This window comes from Accipiter gentilis, chromosome 7 (genome assembly GCF_929443795.1).
Source record: "Accipiter gentilis chromosome 7, bAccGen1.1, whole genome shotgun sequence".
Taxonomy (NCBI): domain Eukaryota; kingdom Metazoa; phylum Chordata; class Aves; order Accipitriformes; family Accipitridae; genus Astur; species Astur gentilis.
The window spans coordinates 22,823,089-22,843,801 of record NC_064886.1 but is presented as its reverse complement, the minus strand read 5'-3'; the positions used below and the strand labels follow the sequence as shown (position 1 = coordinate 22,843,801).

Below are 20,713 nucleotides of genomic sequence, written 5' to 3'. Positions count from 1 at the left end.
TAAATGGACCAACCACTCTCACGCTGCACCGTCCTACCTACAGTTAAGAGTTTTTTCAGACATGCACTTCCCTTATGGGCGCCCAAGGCAGTTCCCTGCTTGCTTTCTACTTACTGTGTGGCACCAGCGAATCCAAATCCATCCCTTTTTACCAGCACAGCCTTGGCAGATAGATCTTAATTTTCTGATCCAATTTACACTGTAACAATAGATAGGTTTTTCTTTCTTTTTTTTTTTTTTTTTTTTTTTTTTTTTAACAAGTAGAGCACTATCAACACTAGAGAACTCTGTTTCTGGAAGCCTTCTTTCAAACCATTACAAACATTAAGGTTGATACGGAAAGCTGTCTTGAGTTTTGAAAAGCATTCTTCAATCTCGGCAGCGTGCTGTCGAAACAAGTCATTCTAACAGAAGGCTAAAGAATAAAATTATTGACTGCTGTAACAAAAACTCATTACCACATCAAGACTAGAGACATAATAAAAGCTTAGATTCCAATAAAAATATTTTTAGTCCTTATTCCTCTCTCTTTACAGTTGGGAAATAAGGAGCCACATCATGGGTCACTGGCTACCACTCTAATATATTACAAACGAGACCATTAAGGTATCTTGCTGGTAAATTTGCTGAAATTATTGCTGATGTGCTTTTGTGTAATAACTATTAAAATCTGCTAATGTTAAAAGCTTCTGTGGGAAAAAAAAACAACAGCTAATGTTTAGATTTATTTTTTTTTCTTCAATCTTCAAACTAACATTTAAAGGAATACCAGTAATTTCTATAGTGCCCCTTTACTAAAGCACTCTACATCACGGTGTTTTTAACAGCCTCAGAACAAGCAAAGACTCAAGGTTTTCTGTGTAAATACGTGCATACATACACACACGTATTTATATATTATATATAGAGTGTGTGTGTATATTCAACTGTCTAGACCAAACCGCTGGCTATAAACACTTACTTCCTGTTTATGCACAGGGTTTCACATTCATACTCAGTAGTGGAAAGCTGTCACTACCCAGGCTTTGTTTTAGGCTTTTCACTTTGAGCATTCCCCCTGCAAGTAGAAGAACATTTTACTTCTTGCCATCAATTTCCTCTCATAAGATTTCTGTTTACTGATGATGTGCTTCCTCCAGACTATCCACGCAAAAGAAACGCAGTTGAGGGCTAACAGGTTCATTACAATAATGACAACTGGTGATAGTAAAATACCACCACTTCTAAGTAAAGGTTCAGCTCACTGCTTTACTGGCAACAAGGGTTAATTCATAGCTACTGGACAACCGCACTGACAGTCACTAACTTCTTGCATATCACCAGTAATCTATCTCGTATATGGCATAAAGACATATATTCAATTTCTTTTAACATACACTTGTCCTCAATTGAGGAAAAATAAATAGCCAAGGACAAACCTCATGTCACTTCAGTAACATTGTAGTTTCTTCCTCCACTCTAACAATGAAAATATATTTGAAGTCCCAGGAAGACGAATCCTATTTTAGCGGGCAGGAGGCTCTGAAAAATAACGCAGTTTTAACAGAGCATGGTTGACACCAGCTGGACTGTAGCGCCCAGGACTCCCGGGGTCTGGAAAGAACGAGGCGGCATTGCCATATTTTCCTGGACTTCCTGTTATGGGACTATTTCTTCCTGAATTTGAGTACACTGAAGCATTTGGAAGGCCAGCAGCGACGGTTTGGGACTTGAATCTTGCCTTTAGTCCTGGACTCGGCCAACTGAAAGAAATGACCGGTCATTTTGCATTTTATTAAGAAAACTGCAATAAGGAGAGCAGTACTTTTACTCAGTATCACTTGTAGATCTTAGAAATAATGCACCAGCAGAGAAAAATCATAACCGGTAGGAGACAGGTCTGAGAAGAAACAGTGACAGCACAATGTATTATATGTAGACATGTTGCCTTATCAGTAAGACATCATTTGCTCCAAAATGGCCATTAAGAAAAGAACCAGGTGCTTGTGAAGCACCTCGGCAATTTTAGTCCGATGCCCCCCACTACAAAAAGGCATCAAAATCAAAGCTGACCTGATTTTGGCTAGTGCCACAGCTATTGCTACAGCTGAGCATGATTTTCCCCTCTCCTTTTTTAAAATAATCTTTGTGTTTGGATGCCACAGAAATAATACCATTTTTCTATATAGTAAGTGTCAGATTTTTTTCTGAAATCAAGTGAGAACTAGTATCTAAAATTTCTTTGAAAGCAAAGCAAAATATTTCCTTTGTTAAATTAAAACCCCTTTCCTGTAAAAACCTTTCCTTTTTCTCTAAATTTTATCTTAAGCAAGGCAGAATGACCAAAGGTTGATTCTAGCATCTGTTTTTTTTTTTATATGTGAGGCAATTTCTTAAGATGAGCCACTATAGAAAACATGTTATAAGCTAAAGTATCTTATAAGGTTTTAAAAAATAAACAAACAAACAAAAAAAACAACCCACACCCACCCCCCAACTACAGAAGACAGGCATTCACACAGCTTATTTAAAACTTTTTGAAAATAATTTTCTTCTAGCTGACCTACTAGTATCTGTATCATTAGGTCTGATTTTTGCAGTCAAAATCCTACATACCTAAACACAAAGCGATCTAGTATGTCATTTCGTTGCTTTTGGCAGAAGCAGCACTACAAAATTAAGGAGGCTGACAGAGCAAGCTTTGACATTGGCAAGTAATTACAGTAGTCGCTTTTACTTATGTGATAGAACAGTGATTACACCTAAAAATGTTGTGTTAAATTTTAGCACTTTGGAAGAACACCTTAGACCTTTCAGACAATGGAGTAAGAATGAAAAAAGCCTTGTTAGGCATTCAAAACAAAACGTATAAACGGCATAACATGTATTGAGGCGTCCCACTGAATGCAGTGTGCTTCCATTATTTGTCTAGCAAAACATGACATTCTCTCTAAAAACTTAACACACCATTGTTGACACTAACAATTCCTTTGGACTGGGGTAATAGAGGGTAAAAATAAAAATAGTAATAGAAGGTGCCTGAAGATACTAAATTCACTTTAACATCACTCTGCACAACCTAAGTACAACATTCTTGCACTGCATTCACAACAGGGATGAATTACCAACTGATGACCAATGAAGGATCCAAATCAGCAAACACATTTGCCAACTGGAAAACACTTACACTCTCGACACCTTCATTTTCTGTCTGAATTGTCTGTATAGATATGCTGAGGTTATTTGGAACTGCAATGTAATGGAAGGAATTTGACTGCAGCACTAGTAAACTTTCCTTATCAATAGACACCAGCCAAAAAGGCTTGGTGATTACTTTCAGAAACACGCTAATAGTTAATACCGTTGAATATTTAAAACGAGTTTTTGTGAGCAACAAGGCCTGAAATTCTAGCTATTCAAGCTGTTCTGAAGCTGACCAGCTACAAATTTTATTTCAATTCATTTGCTTGAATTTGCAGAAATACCTTTGCCTGTCAGATGAAGAGTACGACTGCACGGCATGTTTCCATTTGTTAATAATCGGGTATTTCTGTGGATCAATCTCTACTGCTTCTATAGCTGCTAAGACATCACTATCCAGCTTCGAGGGCTGCTCCCTAGAATATAAACAGAACTAGATGAAAAAAAGAACTATGTATTTGTTGAGGCAATAAAACATCCCAATTCCAAAACATTTATTTTTGATATAAGCAAACAAATTGCCCATGGACCTCCATAAACATAGCTTCTCTATGAACTTTTTCAAGCAAGCCCACACATAAATGACTGTCCATTATTACACAGTAGTCTCATTAAAAAAAAAAGTTTCAAAAATTTAATCCGAGTGTAGTAAACACTTTGTTAATCTAAGTCAGGCTCATCATGAAGTCACAAGCCATCAGATGAATGGTAAACAGCAAAGTTAACTGAAACTGATTTGGAAACAAAGACTTCTCCTCTTCTTCCTCCCGTTTTAGATACAGTATTCAGGTAATTAGTTGCGAGAGAACTGTATGGCTAATGTACAAGCATCAAAGCGCTTTAAGATGATCATTGAAGGCTGACTGCAACTAGCATTGCTTAGTACCATATCATCTCAACCTTGCTGTCACTGATATTATAAAATCTTCTTGTTTTGCATACATAAACTAAAGGACAAATAAGTGTTAAAAAGACAATTCTTACCCAAGCAGGAATAAGTTCTTAGAATTGTCATTTGCGGGTGAAGCCTTCAAAAGAAATTTCTGCGAAGAAAGTTCTTGACGTTGTTGTGCCTCATTAGTCCGAATTCCAGATTCCATGGACTGTCTCTCCTTTTCTGATGGTATTTTGTGTTCTGTCCTTAACTTGGTCTCTCCAAATTTACCTGTAACACTTGGCTCAGAAGAACTTGACAGTGAAACTGCACAGCAGGTCTTATCCAGATGGTCCTTGGATATTCTCACCTGACTTGTTCCTTCAGCCAGAATTCTCTCATTTGCAGTTTTCTCAGTGATTTCATTTGATTCTCCTGCAACCTCTTGCTCTTGGAACGACAGGCTTTCAAATTCTGACATTAAGTTGGAAACAGGCAATACAAGGCATTCTTCTCCATCATGCAAATGCTTTCTGTCACTAATTATCCTTTCACTGGACACAGGATTACAAAATCCATTTTTGCTGGAAGAAGCTGCCTTTTCATAGTGCCTGGGGTGACGTGATGTTTCTATAATGTTTACTGTACGCTCCATTGACAAGATATCACACTCAGCATCTCCAATAGCATCAATGCTAGGTTCTTTGGACACAATAGGTTGGCTGATATTCCGTGCTGCATTTTGTCTGTTTTTAATTTCTTCTAAGCTCATGTCATCATCATCCTCATCCAAAAACGCTCCAACAGAAATAGAATTGCAGCATTTTTTACTCTTGCCTGTAAACAATTTTAATAAGAGCAACACATAAAAAGACTTTCAACAGAACGCCAATCAAATAAACTAGGAACAAATACGCAAACTTTATGGCTTATTCTATTTATTGAAGCCCTCTCTAATTTTCTTTATACAGCAGCATGAACTAACCTAACTAAAGTTACAAATGCAAAATGACAACATTAGGGCTGTATTTTTTTTTGCAAATAACCTTTTATATCCTAGTCATCTGAGAACAGTATTTCCTACGCTCCTCACTTCAATCATTAACCAGCAGCAAAGGATAAAGTCAGGATAAAGCAAAACAGGGTAGGAAAACGTTACTAATATAGAATAGCTTAAGTTTTCATCTCTTCCAAAGCACAAAGGCTTATGACTAGTTCAATGACTACCCTTCAGGGTCTTCTCAGACCAGGTTTATTCCAGTACCAGAGCCCCTTCGCATCTACAATTGCACAGGAGAGGAGGAAGAAACGCAAAGATTTGGGACTAGTGTGATCCTTCCATAAACACGTAGCAAGCAGCAGTCCAAGAAGGTATAAAAGCTTTCCTGGGTTTTGTTCAGCGTGTCTTTCACCCCCAACTGTAAAGAACTATTCCTTTATTTTAAAAAGTTATTTATTCTGTATCTGTGGCTTACAAAATTCTGTAAGGCGAACTCCCAAATGCTCCAAGTAAAAACATACTGAAGACAGAGGTTTTCTTACAGGAATTTAGTTTGGGGGCTACAATCAAATGAAGTACTTCATATGAAAGATAACAAACATCTAACGAGGTCTGTTCTAATTCTCCTACGTTCACAGTGTTGTTAGCTACTTTTTCAATACTATAATCAGACTGTTTGGATAACAGATTAATAATAGAAACCACAACAGGTGAATAGTACTTCCCCTGGGCACCAAGCTTTTTCTCTCTCTCTTCTCCCTAGGTACAACCTGTTGTTTGTAGCATTTTCCCTTTTCTTACCAGAAAGATGTGGAGTTTTGTATCTATTGCAGGTTTCATTTTCCCCTGTTTCTTGCTGAGCCTTTTCGCTCATTTCCCGATGACTCAGGTACTCTTCTAATTTTCGCAACCCCTCCTGGGAAGACAGATCAACAAAACAGCCCAGAAATTCCCAGTATTCAACCCACGGGAACCCCAGTTCATGAGCTAACTCCCTGCAATAAATAAAATAAAACGAATCATTTGTGAAGACATAAATATTAGTTTGACAATAACTTTTCTGAACACATTTTATCAGCTATTAATAGGAGTACAAATGTGCAACTAGGCAACACAATTCTGCAACAATCAACAGTCTGCACAAGCGATATACACATCCTTAGCAAACATGGTATCACCTGATTCTTTCTAGAATGTTTTTCAAATTTAATCTACTATTCTTACAGTTAGCACCATAAATATTGCTATTTTTAAGCTGACATCTGATGGAGATGAATCTCCACTGTTGTAGGCATAATTTGAATGCTACTCCATTCAATAGCTTTTCCTATTTGGGAATGGGAGAAGGTAGAAGGAAGTGAGGGGTTATTTTAAAGAAAGAAATCTAATCAGCTTTTAACTAAGTATGGTTTTTTTCATATATTGCTGATACAAGGTATTTTAACAGCAAGGACACATACCATAACACACAGCTTTTATAAAGCAGCACATTTGTATTAGGATCTTTTCATTCTGCTATCTTTTTAACAATCACTCAATTTTACAGAAAAAGTAGGCTATGCATAATTTTACATCTTCTGACAAATTAGGCAAATAAACGTTTGAGAAAAGCATTCTATACATACCATCAATAATAGTTAAAATATCTTTATTTCCAAAGCTAAGAAAGCTCGGTCTCACATTTTTAGCTATTTTGTTTACACAAAAATACAGTACAAATCCAACTACAATATACTTCATAAAATATTTCTGCCAGGAGCTTTTGCCCTAAGATATTGTTCAGTAAGTAATAGCTGTACTCTTAGCACAAGTCTTTTGCTTTTAATAGCTCTGTCTATTGCTAATTTTTCACACTGATACTCTTTTAGATACCTTCCAACTCTTTCAACACCTCTCTCCAGATCAGATTTCCTGACATTGTGAAAGAAGCCAGCTCTCTCTCGAGGTGGAGTCTTCCAAAGCCTGCGAAATTCTTCAGCCTTTAAAAAACAGAAATAATTAAAAAAACCCACTCCCCACAATATGAAGCTGAATCACTGCTGGCTAAATGTCTGCGTATAGGTCTAGAAGATATTTAGCTGTTTGCTGTCTACATGTAAACAACTCAAGTTCTGCCACAAGTAGTGCTCAACTCTGGCTATGAAGAATGTCATATTGGATCGAACGTTACTCCTCCCAGTATTACTGGTTACTTGGATCTCATAACTGCTTATTAAAAGAGAGTAAGCACCATAATGTACAACCATCTTAAAGTCAACTGTACAGATACCAAGTCTGCCTGGTTTTAATTTGAGTGAAGCAGGAAAGAGAAGTATGTCTTATAATTTTGCCATGTCATTATAATTTTATTTAATTACAAATGCTCTTTTGGTCACTGGTTTCTAGGATGCAAAGGTGATATTTTTGTATATATATATTTAATTCCACAGACTTGCTACAATTATTAGAACATATCCTTGCTGTCTATTTTGAATTTTGAATTTGAACTCCTAATGGGAATAAACTACTGGATTTTTTGTAAACTCCCAAACTTTATGCCTTTATATGACAAAAATCAGCAATGATGACTAAGAATTACATTCAGACATTAAAAGTATCTGTCAGCAATCAAAATAATGCATTGTTTACACCCTAGGCAAAATTTTTTCAAAGTACAGAATGTATTTACATTTCTGTCAGGTGAACAGATAATTGACCAACGAGCATATTTAGAAGAAAAAGCAATAAGCATTTTGGTAAAACTCAGTCCTGAAGAATTCAAGCATCAGATGACAGAAAGTCCTCAACTATATTTATTCACCATTTCTAAAGCTGTCATACTTCCAGCCTGTTCATATTAAACAAATGAGTTAAAGAAACGCCTATTTAGTTTATAATACATTTAACTGGTACCTAAGTATTCCTCCTGAAAACTAAAGATTTTGTTTTTCTACTATACAATCAATACTTTTCGAAAAGTATACCAACACCTACTACTTGATCGTCAGTTTTTCCATTTAGAAAAATATACTGTTAATTCAACAAGCAGAGGTGATTAAGTGCTTCTAATATCCAGTGTCAGTTTCTAGAAATGAGATAAAGTTATAGTTAAGATTTTTTTAAACCAATTCATAGCCACATTGAAATGCTTTGTTTCAGATTAGAAAGTTAGAGCAATTATCTGTAAGATGACAAAAGGTTTGTCAAAGAGTGGTCTTTGAATAGATTCCAATAGGAAAAAGAAAAGAACAACTTTCTTTTGACTGAACTTCCACTCTTCTTATTTACACCATGTTTCTGTTTTCAGAAATAAAAAATATTTACAAGTTTCTGTGCTTCTCCTTTTCTGTAGAGGAAGACAGATCTCTTCAAGAAAGAGAGCGCCACAATCTGTATCAGGAGCAAGCTACACCACACAACGAACCATAGGAGGATCTTCTAATGGTTCTTTATTAATAAAAAGGAAAAAAAAAAAACGGGCATTAGAGTCATATGAAGTTCTCTCCTTACCTTTGAGGGGCTCATGGGGCCTGCAAAAGCTCTTATCGACAACACTGGATCTTTGGGGCTGCCAGTGTATTTAGATAAAGTTCTTTGGGGGCTATCATCTATCTGATCGGGTGACCACGGCGCACCAATTACAGGAGCTGAGGAATTGTCTTCTGCTCTCAAGAGTGGTACATAGTATCGACCTAAAATAAATAATACAAAGCTTTCTTAAGAAGTTTATGTTACATTAGCCTGCTGCTTCTTCCTAGAATATCAATACACCCATATACTTAACCATCTGACTTTATTTCATTAGTAAAACTACTTGTAATTCAAACTCACTGTTTCAATATTTATTGCCTGCTTACAGATTGTATTGTAGTACAGGCTCCCTTCTCTCTCAAATACAAAAATACCTGCATTGATAGATGTATCCCTTCCCTAAGGGTCTTCAACAAATTTCAAAACCTCCTTTTGCAAATGCCTAAACCCAAACATGACAAAACACTGAAAAGTTCTACGTCAAAGAAATTTCACAACTTCCTAGCATGACAAATAAATCTCTTGCTCTGTAAAGACCTTTTGTTCGCTTTTAGATTATACTTTCTGCTTCAGCCTCACTGAATAAAATAATGGCCATGCTTACGTTACAGAGCTAAGAGGATAACCTTGTGCTCCATACAGTAAGAGTTCTGACCATGTCATTTAAAAGACAGTAAAGCTTTTTGTTCCTCGCCAGTTTCAGAGTTTCTCTTTGGTTTTCACAGCACTGTACAGTAGCATCATTTATGAACGGGAATGGTACAGAAAGCAAACAGAATGGAAGACAGCAAAGAACCAAAATACACGCCTGATACAGTACAAAACTCTGAATACAGACCTTTCAAGTACTCTCTTAGTTTTTCTTTTAATTCTGCAGATTTATTCTTGCTTCTTTCACAAACTACCTGTTAATATAATTTTAGTTGTTTGTTAGTAAATCATAAGACATCCATCTCAAATCAATTGCAGTGTGTGTTCTTTTTGAGTAGTCACATTATTGGCCTCTACCCATCTCATCCACTACTTCTAATTCATAGAACAAACCACTAAAATACATCCAAATCCATAAAATGGATACTGTAAGGAAAAGGCAGTGAATTATAAAACCTAGAACTTTTCCCCAGATACAATCAACATAAGACATTTTTAATGTTATCAAAGATTTACACTCTAATCATGACACTACTATCTTATTCCAAGCCTTCTATCTACAGTAGTTAGTAAATGTTTGAACTCGAAAAATATTGATTAGGATAACATTTTTTGGTTTTGTTGTGGACATGGAGAGACTTACTTCTGCTGGAGTTTGATCATATTTGTTTCTTGGATTTTTTACAATAGCTGGGTGTGAGGTAAGCACATTAACAACGTCCAAATTCCCAAACTTGCAGGCAAAATGCAAAGGAGTATCAAATCCCTGCATTGGGAAAAAGGGAAAATTCACAAGCATTTGGAAACATGATAGAAGTCAATCCCATGTATTTTATTTAGACTGGAAAAATTAAATAAATGTCATGACTAATTATCAGGGCTCTTAATAGATCTTTTCCTACCATACTGTAGAATAATGATTATTACAACCCACAAAACTCATTAATAGCTCATTCTGCTGGAAGCATCCCCTTCTACTCTCTTTCCTTCTTCCTTACACATCCTTAACACCTTCCAGTTGTGTCCACAATAAGAAGAAACTGGCAAACATTCAAAATCTTACCATTTTATCTGGTGTATTAAGGTAAAGGTCAACGATATATTGGATGCGATTCTTCAACATTATATCATTATCATCTGGATACATAAGCCGCATAAATTCAGGATTTTCCAAAGTATCCAGTAATAACTGGCAGATACCAGGTTGATTCTCCTTGGCAGCAACATGCATGACATTGTACCTACACCCTTCCTGAGGAAAAAACAAAAACCAAAAAAACCCAACAACAAACATCAGAATGAACTGAAATCTAACCAGCTTTCTGATGCCCATACACTTCTAATTTAACTGTGAAAAATCAAAGCTTCCCACACCGAGTCTTTTATTTAGATTTTTGTTTCTTAATATTTTATTAGAAAAAGATGTTTACAAAACAGTACATAAACATTCAGAACTGCAGTAGATTATATGATACTGTAAAGACTTCTGCATCTTTGCACCCACATTATTCTTACAACACTGCTCTTATACTCAGCTAGAGTCTTTTTTTACATCTAGGGCAAAAACATGGCAAAGAAGGTATATTAAGATACACATAATAAAAGGAGATAGGAAGTTCAGCGTATAAGAAGAGCAGGAAAATGGGTGTGCATATATATATATAAAGTTCAGCTTGCTGTAATGTATTACATACAAAATTTCAACAACTTCACAAAGCTGGTCTGATAGCAGTAATTTGTTAAAGTAAGATGGCCAGCCTCTGCTAAATGGTTCCTTATACATGGATTTTAGATGCAAAGCACATTTTGAAATTTAATGGTGGTGCCTAGGTCAGGAGTGTTGTAGAAACACCTAGTTACAGCCTAGGCACTACCCTGCTCCTTAAAAATCATTCTATTTTAAAAAGACTGGAATTACTTGGAGGAGATAAATACTATACGAAGACAAGACTATTCTTTCACTACTGGATAAAACTATTCTTCCCCTAAAGAACTGCATACTCAGTTTCTTTACTCTAGCTCTTCTGGAGCAAAGTGAACTCTCAGTTATGATGGGTGACTTATGCAAGACAGACAACTGCCACTTTTCCCTTAGCTTTCAGCTAGTATCAATAAACACTGAGAAACTTTGCATTGGCGGAAACAAGGTATCTTGCAGGAAGAGTAGGAAAACAACATTCCTTCCAGTTCTGCTTATCAGGCCTCAAAGCTAAATCACTAAACCAGAACATGGATTTTGATTTTTTTATTTATTTATTTTTTTTTTTTTTTACCTGTACAACTGTTGGATTGTCTCCTGATCCAATCAGATAGCGAGGGTTACTCCAAATAAGTTCTGAAAATGTTGCTGTATCTCCTTTCTCGACCGCTTTCCGAAGTTTAGCAGTAAGATCTTGAGTACGTGGACTTTTATAACTGTTGGCTCTCTCCTTATTAGCAGTTTCGGTCTCAGGGGAGCATAAGCCATCTATCAAAACACAAGTAACACGTTTCTAGATACATTCTTTTCAGTGATCACTATTTTCATACCCAGACCACAACAATAAGCTTTTAATCTAAAGTATGTATTAACTTTGCATCTTTAATGTACAGGAGTAAAAAAATTGAGGTCAACAACAAGACATTTAAAATGACTAGTAGTTAGTAATAGGGAGGGAAGAGAGCATGAATTAAACTTGTAAAACTGTTTCAGACTTTAATAGGGATTGGTAAATTTTAGAATTACCAATCTGCTTCCATCCAAACTTAAAAGCAAAATTCAACAAGAAATAAGATTATTTCTGAATATTAAAATTGCTTTTGCAGTTCTGTGACCACTGAGTCCCTTTAATCTAGCAACTGGCAACATCACGAAGTATGATCAATGTTTACCATTTTTTTCTGAACTTACAAACTTACTTAACAATTAAATACAGGTTTAATACACTGTGCAATTTTATCAGCTTCTTATTAAACCTGAAAATCCTGAAGTCCATAAGTAAAGTCAAATCCTACCAAATATAACCATAGACTAACTAAGCAACATATCTATGCAGGCCATTACCAACATTTCAGCTTTAGAAGAATAGCAATATTTTAAACTGTAAAATTCATGTGAATCACAACGACAATTGCTTGCGAAAGTAACCCGTTAACTTTATCACAACACAGACCATAGAAACCATACATTGAAGGCCAAACCTTATGCTTTAAAAGGCAAAAAGCAGTCTTTCCGTAGATTCCTGGGGCTCTATTTTACTTCTGTGGTAGTTCTTTATAAAAGAAATGGCAGGATTCCAACAGCCTCTACTTCTTACCTTATTTCCGTACATAAACTTTGGTGCTCCTTTCTTGGAAAAGCATCAATTACCTTTAAGGATGACTTCTCTAGTGACAGTATCATTTTATACAGAAGTAAAACCAGATTTGAATTAGAAAATGAAAATATGCTTTTTATTGCCTCTTTCTAATTTATTTCACAGAAAAAAATGTAATTAAATACTGGTTATCATATCTATTTATACAGTGATTTTACTGCGTGAGTAAGCTCTGGAGCTGTGATGTAACATTTGTTTACAGCTCATCTTAAACACCACCACTCTAAATGGACTTCAATTTATTAAGATGCTTCACTCTCTGAATTTTTTTCTGTTATTAGTATATTGGTTATGCAGTTGTTGCTTCTTCTCTCATAAAAAATTATCAGACTGTATATTGCATCTACTGTACATAGATGAACACCCTCACCTCGGTTAAATGATCCCATTTTCACTGGAGACAAACATAAAGAGGACTTGCTTGGAGATGGGAAATAATCACAGATTCCTTTAGCAAATTTCTCAGCATCCTCTCTGTTTGAAAAAGCTTTAAAACGGGAACCCTTAATCATCTTAACAGCTTGGAGAGCTTCCTTTTTATCTTCATAAACATGTATTCTCTCTGCAACAAAGTACAATCAAAGCTAAGTTATTTCAATAATCTCAGATTTGTTCCTAGAAACAGATTACAAAATTCTCAGACTATCCTTACAGCTTTGGTCTCAAACTGTTTCTCTACCAAACATGGCATAAGAATCAAAAGTCCTCTTAAATTTTCTCTCTCGGAAACTGAGTAGAAGAATTTTATACACTCCAGATATTGGTGGATATGAATAGCCAAATACTGTACACATATGACCTGATGTTAGCTGAACCTCTTTTTCTAATAGATGGGCTAGCTTCAACAGGCGAGAGTTTCACATCCAGGTTGAAAAGCAAACTCAGAGCTTATTCACCCTGCATTACTTTCAGTGTTCTCTTATTCAGAAAGATCAACTAAGCAAGTGACCCACTGTCACAACTTTAAGACCCGTACATAGAAACTTAGACATTAATCTAATCCTCCTCTTTACTCTCCTTTTGCATTAATGCTAATTTGTTCAAATATCCTTTTTATGAGAAAGAATACTTACCACTGTCTCAGACTAAATGATCCATTATGCACTACTGTAATCCTGCCACTAGGTAATTTAATAATTCCTTATTGCAGTATTCATCAATAAAACGTGAAGAATGACTGATGCTCTAGATACCATTTGGCATTAAGATAGAAAGGCAAATATGGAATCTGTTAGAAGAGATAATTTAAGCTTCAACTGATGATAGTATAAATAGTTTTTTGATTGCTTATTTGTAGGATTACTTTTTATTCTTGAGAGAGATTAAAGGTACTGGATGGATATGAGAGTAGCAAAGGAAATAATCTTCTTCCTCTGAGCTACACCGAGTAGAGGATCCTCATGTGTATCAACTATTATAGCAGAACACCTGCGATGTCTTATAACTGTGTTTCTATGTCTCAGAAGATCCAATACCATTTACAGAAAAAAAAAATATCTTCAAGCAATGCTTAAAATACTAACGCAGTGGTGTTCGTATCACCTGCTATATAGAAAAAGGTCTATTTAGACATGATTGTAAAATGCTTATCATTGGAAATAAAGGAAATTAATATTTACCATTCCTTGCCAATATGTCATCATAAACTGGACAAACACCATAGAATAGTGGAGGATCTCTGGACGGTGTCTGAGTACTAACTTGTGAACCAGCACATCCTGCTCCACAGACTGGAGCTGAACAGTTCATGTGCATTACAGCGTCTTCTTCTGGAGGGTTCAGACCTACACAGTACCCGAAGTCTACCTCTTCGGAAACACTTCCATGACCATTGTAATTCACTGCCGTAGTTTTCAAAGCCTTTTGTGCTTCTGCTGGGCTGCTACCAGATGGGACATTTCCACCAGCTTCCTCTGGTAGAGCAGATCCTTTTCCCTCCAACGCTCCTTGCTGCTCCAATAACGCCTGAGCCAATTTTTTTTCAAAAATAAACCTAGTAGTTGAGGTAATGGGCCCACACTTCAGCCCTGCTCTTATAATTTCTTCTCGAAGTTCATCAGGGGTGAGCTGCTTCAATCGGCATAATATTGCATCCATTGTTATTTCACCTATAGGAAAGGCAAAAGGGAGCAGATAAACTAAAGAACACAACCACTTTTTTTCTGCTATTTAAATGCTGTATTAAAGCCAAGGAAAAAAGTATCTCATAAGAATTTCTCTGATTCTGAAGAGATTATCACAGTTGCAGAGAAGACAAAACAGTTTTCAACTCATTAAAAACATTTTTTAGCTATGACTTATACCAACAGTTTATCTCCTCTCCTCTCACAACTACTTGGAAGAATATTTACAGCTTACATTTTATTCTTGTTTGTTCATTTCAGATTTCTTTTGGAGTGAAAATTCAATCCAGAATATTTATGCATTAAAATTTATGACAGGCTGAGAAATATTTGATTCCTGCCAAGAAGTCACAATCTTGTGTACATAATGGAATAGAAGAACATGATGACTGGTTAGCCCCAGTAACGAGATTCTGGTTCGGCAGCACCTACAGCTAAAAGCACAGTACTATTTCTATTATTTCCTTAAGAATTTCTAGCTGTCAAAAGGATCAAGCATAAGTATGATGCAGCAACCAGGGTAGCCTATCTCTGGCCATGATGCAAGGCTCCAGCCCCCATTTTGAGAGCAAAGAGCCAAAACACAAGAACAGCTGATCTTTTCAGAGTTCCCTCTCTGACAAAGGGCAGGAGCTGGAAGAATTGCTCCATTTCCAAAGGAAAATCCTTCTCTCCGGTATGATACTACAAGTCCCCCAGCTCACTTCCCTCCACGTAATCCACACACTTACAGCTTCTGCACTGGTCAGTGAGAAGATACTAAAACCAACATGATGCCAATACAAATTTCTTGCTGCGAAAAACACAACTGGAGAATATAGGGTTTGGCAGCTCAAACACATGAGAAGCTTTAAAATTATTTAATCAGATACAGGACCTATGTATCTCCACAAAGGCTGTGACTTTTTCTGGCTGTACACTATTCAGAAAGGACAGCTTTAGGATAGAAATGATTAGGGTGTCATATCCCTTCAGCTTGCTTTCACTTCGTCCTTAAATTGACCCTTCCTTTACCACCTAGCCATTTTATGGGTTATACTGGTTTGCACAGGTGTGTATGGCTTTTTAGTACCAATTCAAGCACATTATTGCTAAGCAAAAGGAAGAAGTAAAAAAGTTATTTGAAAGGTTGTTTTTGCATACCAAGACAAGAAACAGAAATTCAGCTAAGACTATTCCTTTATGTAAAGCAAATGTTTTTATGGTGAGTTTTTTTGCCGCCTCTGTAGGATGTGCTACTTTGTTGTTTAAACATCAGGTTTTCAAATCACTTTTTTTCAACTTTATTTTCAATTGCAGGTTTTATCCTCACTTTATGAAAATTAATATTACCGGAACACACATTTGCAGCTTTTTCCACATAAATTGATTTCTATTTTTTTCATCGTGCCATTTTTTGGAATAACACAACTCCTAATCTTACTCCATTAGAGACAAAGCAATCTCCCAGGTATGAAGTCCGTATCACCTGTAATTTTAAATTAAATCTCCTCAAAAGCACATTTGTAGACGCACATGGCAGTATGAGAAATGTCCACAACTTCTGAGCTCTCCTGCTTATGAACAGGGTGCACAAGCAGTCCTTAACATGAGTCAGAACATCCACTCTGATGGGCAAGAACCTTTGTCTAGGAAACTGTGGCTGGAACGGTGAATGGCTGCACCCTAACACAGCAGGGATGCAGTGCTCTAAATACTGGATCCTAGTAAGTTAATTATTAATTTTGTCAGAGCGTACAAACTCAGAAGTAACTCCAAAATTGCATCTTCATCATAGACTCACAGTATAGTCAAACTCCCTTATTTTTCCACGTGTATGGCCAACAGTAGCATCACAAAATATGCCAAAAAATAGACAATTTTGCTTTTTAAATTACCCGAGGATTAAGCTGGTAAAAACCCAAACTTTTCATATATTAAAAAACCCCAAATGCACACAGCAGTTTTCGTAACTTTCAGCAATAGACAATATAGCCAAGTAAAATTTTCACTGGAATTTGACTTGAAAACTATTACATTTCTACTAATAGGAAATACTATGGGAGAAGATGTTAATGCCAAACTTTAAGCAGGTTTTCAAGTATTTTTACAACTTGACAGTTATGCAAGTTCAACAGTTGTTTTCTTTGAGGGCCATTTCCTTTGAGAGTCATTTCTTTTTTCTGAATGTCCAATTTTAAATATCTTGTGGTTAGAGAACATACCTCAGTCCCTGAGTATTTCATAAATATTAACTAGAACCTCACTGAAACTACGAGAAACAACAGTATTTCAGCTTAAAAAACTCCCACAAACTGTGGCAAAGACACAGTTGATGCTGCTGAGCTACCTCCCCGAAGTATTCTAGTTCCGTTATTATTCCCAAACCTCCAAGCAACCTCATGGTTACGATTATCTGACTTGCCCATAAGACTGCAAAGACAGATGTGAAAGATCTTCTCACTTATTTTTGGTTCTTAATCCTGTATTTTTAAAAAATTTATTTTATGCCATTAAGTTTTAATCAAGGGATAAAACATGGCCCTGAAGTCAACTATAAGAATATCAAAACTTGCTGTTCTAAGGATTTTCTTTTTGAGATTGCATAAGTGAAAAAGCACAATAAAGATGAAAACTCAGAGGTAATAAAGTTTATTGCAGAAACAACTCAAGGAAAACACACTTTAAAAGAGCCAACATAATATAACGCCTCAAAGAACTAACTCGGGAAATGCTCCTATTTTTAGGCTTCAGAACAAGCACAATCATTCTGCAGAAAAGCAGACCCTTACATATGTGTAATTCACGTATGTGGAGTATGCAGGCACACACAAAATCTTTCTTCTTGGCTTGTGGTTAAGTAAAAAATGTCATGAAGAAATGATTTCTCTGGTATTTTATGTTTTGAGAGAACTTGATGTCTAAAATTTTATTCCTCATCTATGTCAGAAAAAGTATTTCTTTCATCTGTCCATTACAACTCAGGCACAGCTAAATCAGAGTGAAATAATAAAGCAGACCAACAGTGAAGAAAACAATCTTTGGTCTAAGATCTACTGTTAGCACAAAGAGTTTTCTACAATAAGCTTGCTGTGGCAACAGGAAAAACATCGTTGGAATGACAACACAGAACTTTCATGAAATACGTTTGTGTTCTGACAGTAAGCTTTCAGCTAAGATGCATTAGCATTTATTAATTTTCAACAGCATCACCTATTTTGATCTGTCCAAAACAAAAGGTGCAACTCACAAACCTGAGAAATAGCAATTGCCCAAGATAATCCCTCAATCATTTGCTACATGCATGTGCAAAAGGTGATTATTTGAACCTTAAAATGCATTTTATGTAACTTCAAATGATCCAGAGTACAACCAGCACTGACACAGCTACCTCTTCTAGTTTAGCACACAAGATCTTTCAATCTACCTTTAGTGGCTTTACATATATAACTGTTTTAACAACAAATGCATGTTCACGGCTTCTTCCAAATCAACCAGAATCTAGAAGAATGGGTAAGAGATGTATTTTCCCTCATCTTACTGCATCAGTATGAAACAGCAAAATTTGTTTCCAAAAAAATTAAAGACTAGTACCAAGTGAGAATGAATGACTGACTTTTAAGAATGGCAATATTATTTTATTCCACTACTCGTTAAATCACACAATGGCTTGGGTTGGAAGGGACCTTAAAGATCATCTAGTTCCAACCCCCCTGCCATAGGCAGGGACACCTTCCACTAGACCAGGTTGCTCAAAGCCCCATCCAACCTGGCCTTGAACACTGCCAGGGATGGGGCATCCTCAACTTCTCTGGGCAACCTGTTCCAGTGCCTCACCACCCTCACAGTAAAGAGTTTCTTCCTAATATCTAATCTAAATCCACTCTCTTTCAGTTTATAACCCTTACCCCTTGTCCTATCCCTATACTCCCTTTTAAAGAGTCCCTCCCCATCTCTCCTGCAGGCCCCCTTTAGGTGCTGGAAGGCTGCTATAAGGTGTCCCTGGAGCCTTCTCTTCTCCAGGCTCAACAACCCCAACTCTCTCAGCCTGTCCTCATAGGAGAGGTGCTCCAGCCCTCTCGATCATCTTTGTGGCCCTCTTCTAGACCTGCTCCAACAGGTCCACATCCTTCTTATTTTGGGGCCCAGCACCGAACACAGTACTCCAGGTGGGGTCTCACCAGAGCGGAGTAGAGGGGGAGAATCCCCTCCCTCGACCTGCTAGCCACGCTGGTTTTGATGCAGCCCAGGACGCAATTGGCTTTCTGGGCTGTGAGTGCACATTGCTGGCTCAGTCCGTTTTTCACCCACTAACACTGCCCAGTCCTTCTCCTCAGAGCTGCTCTCAATCCACTTATCGCCCAGCCTGTATTTGTGCTTGGGATTGCCCTGACCCATGTGCAGGACCTTGCACTGGGCCTTGTTGAACGTCATGAGGTTCACACAGGCCCACCTCTCAAGCCTGTCAAGGTCCCTCTGGATGGGATCCCTTCCCTCCAGCATGTTGACCACACCACGTAGCATGGTATCATTGGCAAATCTGCTGAGTAAATCTGTCTTTCAGTAAATGAGCAAAGTAAGAAAACAAGACTTTTTTTTTTTTTTTTTTCTTTTCGAGGCAGGAATTAAATGAGACATATCCCATCTTCGGCTATATTTTGACTGCTAGGATTTGCACATGCCAAAATAATTGTGGCTACGGAATCGAGTATTTATACTGCCTGTTGCCAAATTAGCCAACAGTTACGAACTACGTGGCAGAAAGAGAACTTCAACACAAACTTGGAATAAGCCACGGGAAAGCCACGACCAGAAGAAAGGGGGGGGGGGGGGGAGGGGGGAGGGGGGAGGGGAAAGGCCGACTTCTCGGGAAGGAGGAACGAACGTGTATTTCCAGAGCTAGCAAGGGAAGGCAGGCTCGGCGTGGGAGAGGACCGAGAGAGCAGGGGCAGGGGCAGGGACGCCCGAGAAGGGCGGCGCAGGCAGCGGCCGGCCCCGCCGCCCTAAGCGGGGCGGGGGCGTGCGACGGGAGCGGAGGGCAGCGCCGGGGACCCCCCCCGTGAGGACGAGGGAACGGGGCCGCGGCGGGGCCCGCCGCCCCCGAGCTCCGCCCGTGGGAGAGGACTGCGGGGGCCGGGCAGGGCGAGAGGCCGATCGTCCGCGGGCCTCCCCGGGCGGAGCCCGCCGCCCCGCCGGCTCTTCTCCCGCAGAGCGAGAGGCAGCGCCGCCACCCCCCGCCGACCTCCCCCGCGTCTCTCACCTGGGCGGCTCCCGCTGCAGCGCCGGCTCCCCGCAGAGAGCGGCGCCGGCGAGGAGAGGGGCGCCGGCGAGGAGATGGCCGCCGCCGCCGCCGCCCCGCGGCCGCCCGGCCTCCTCTCCAGCAGCCGCAGCAGCCAGCCCACGGCGCCGATGACCGCGCAGGCGGCCAAGAGCTCCCAGCCCGGCCAACGGCCCCAGCCGGCTCCCCACAGGGAGCCCCAGCCCCCGGCGGCCCCGACCCACCGCTCCATGCCCCAGCCCGCGTCCCGCCCGCCGCCCAGCCGACGCTCCCCGCACGCCCTTCGGGGACGGTACCTCAGCGGCCTCCCGGCTTCCGTCTCTCCTCCTCTTCCCCCTCCCCCGCCCCGCCCGGCCTGCCCGCCCCGCTGCCTGACGGAAAAACACGGCAACGCCACCGCCCCGCTGCCTGACGGGACGGCTGAGCCGCCCCCCCCCGCTCCCGTTCCCGCTCGGGGAAGGCTCGCTCTCGCTTTGCCCCGGCCGGCGCTTGACGGGAAGACGGCGGCTCTGCCGGAGCCCGGGCGGAGGGCGATGGCGGGGCAGGGGTGAGGGGGCAGCCCCCCGGCGTCGCACAGGCTGCCGGCGGGCACCGCGGCCCGGACGGTGGCACCTGAGGATTTACCGTTACAACGGGCACGTTTTCTTCGGATGGCGGCCGTCAGGGAGCGTACCGGGCGGGGGGGGGGAAGGCTGCAAGGGCGGTGAGGGAGAGGCCTCGGAAACCTGAGGGGTCACCGAACCGCCAGCGGAGGGCCGCGGC

The 20,713-nt window shown here is 39.3% G+C and overlaps 1 protein-coding gene across 3 annotated transcripts; it reads right to left on the bottom strand.

Moving 5' to 3' along the window:
• Positions 1–216: 216 nt before the first annotated feature.
• On the bottom strand, positions 217–20,325 carry ANKLE2 (ankyrin repeat and LEM domain containing 2). 3 transcript variants are annotated; one of them, XR_007506603.1, is made up of 14 exons: positions 19,934–20,189; positions 14,191–14,679; positions 12,942–13,133; positions 11,489–11,682; positions 10,279–10,467; positions 9,859–9,981; positions 9,403–9,469; positions 8,544–8,725; positions 6,927–7,033; positions 5,856–6,049; positions 4,165–4,891; positions 3,465–3,596; positions 1,419–1,742; positions 217–1,057 (listed from the first exon to the last, which is right to left on the bottom strand). XR_007506603.1 is itself a non-coding variant. In XM_049804322.1 (13 exons), exons 2-13 carry the CDS (start codon positions 14,666–14,668, stop codon positions 1,505–1,507), a joined length of 2,823 nt encoding a protein of 940 aa, XP_049660279.1. In that variant the 5' UTR covers positions 14,669–14,679; positions 20,248–20,325; the 3' UTR covers positions 217–1,504. The 3 variants fall into 3 exon arrangements, 2 of the variants coding, with proteins under 2 accessions (XP_049660279.1, XP_049660280.1); XM_049804322.1 differs by lacking the exon at positions 19,934–20,189 and adding an exon at positions 20,248–20,325 and having other exon boundaries at positions 217–1,742; XM_049804323.1 differs by having other exon boundaries at positions 217–1,742; positions 19,934–20,198.
• Positions 20,326–20,713: the final 388 nt, after the last annotated feature.

Bases quoted from the DNA above. Each gene is read 5' to 3' on its own strand.
- ANKLE2 (XM_049804323.1), bottom strand. From the start codon at position 20,183: ATGGAGCGGTGGGTCGGGGCCGCCGGGGGCTGGGGCTCCCTGTGGGGA. The intron at 11,683-12,941 runs GTGAGGGTGTTC...GTGTTTTGATAG, and splicing joins AATGGGATCATTTAACCGAG to ATGGCTTATGCTCCCCTGAG. The intron at 9,982-10,278 runs GTAAGATTTTGA...TTCCCAATGCAG, and splicing joins TTAATACACCAGATAAAATG to GGATTTGATACTCCTTTGCA.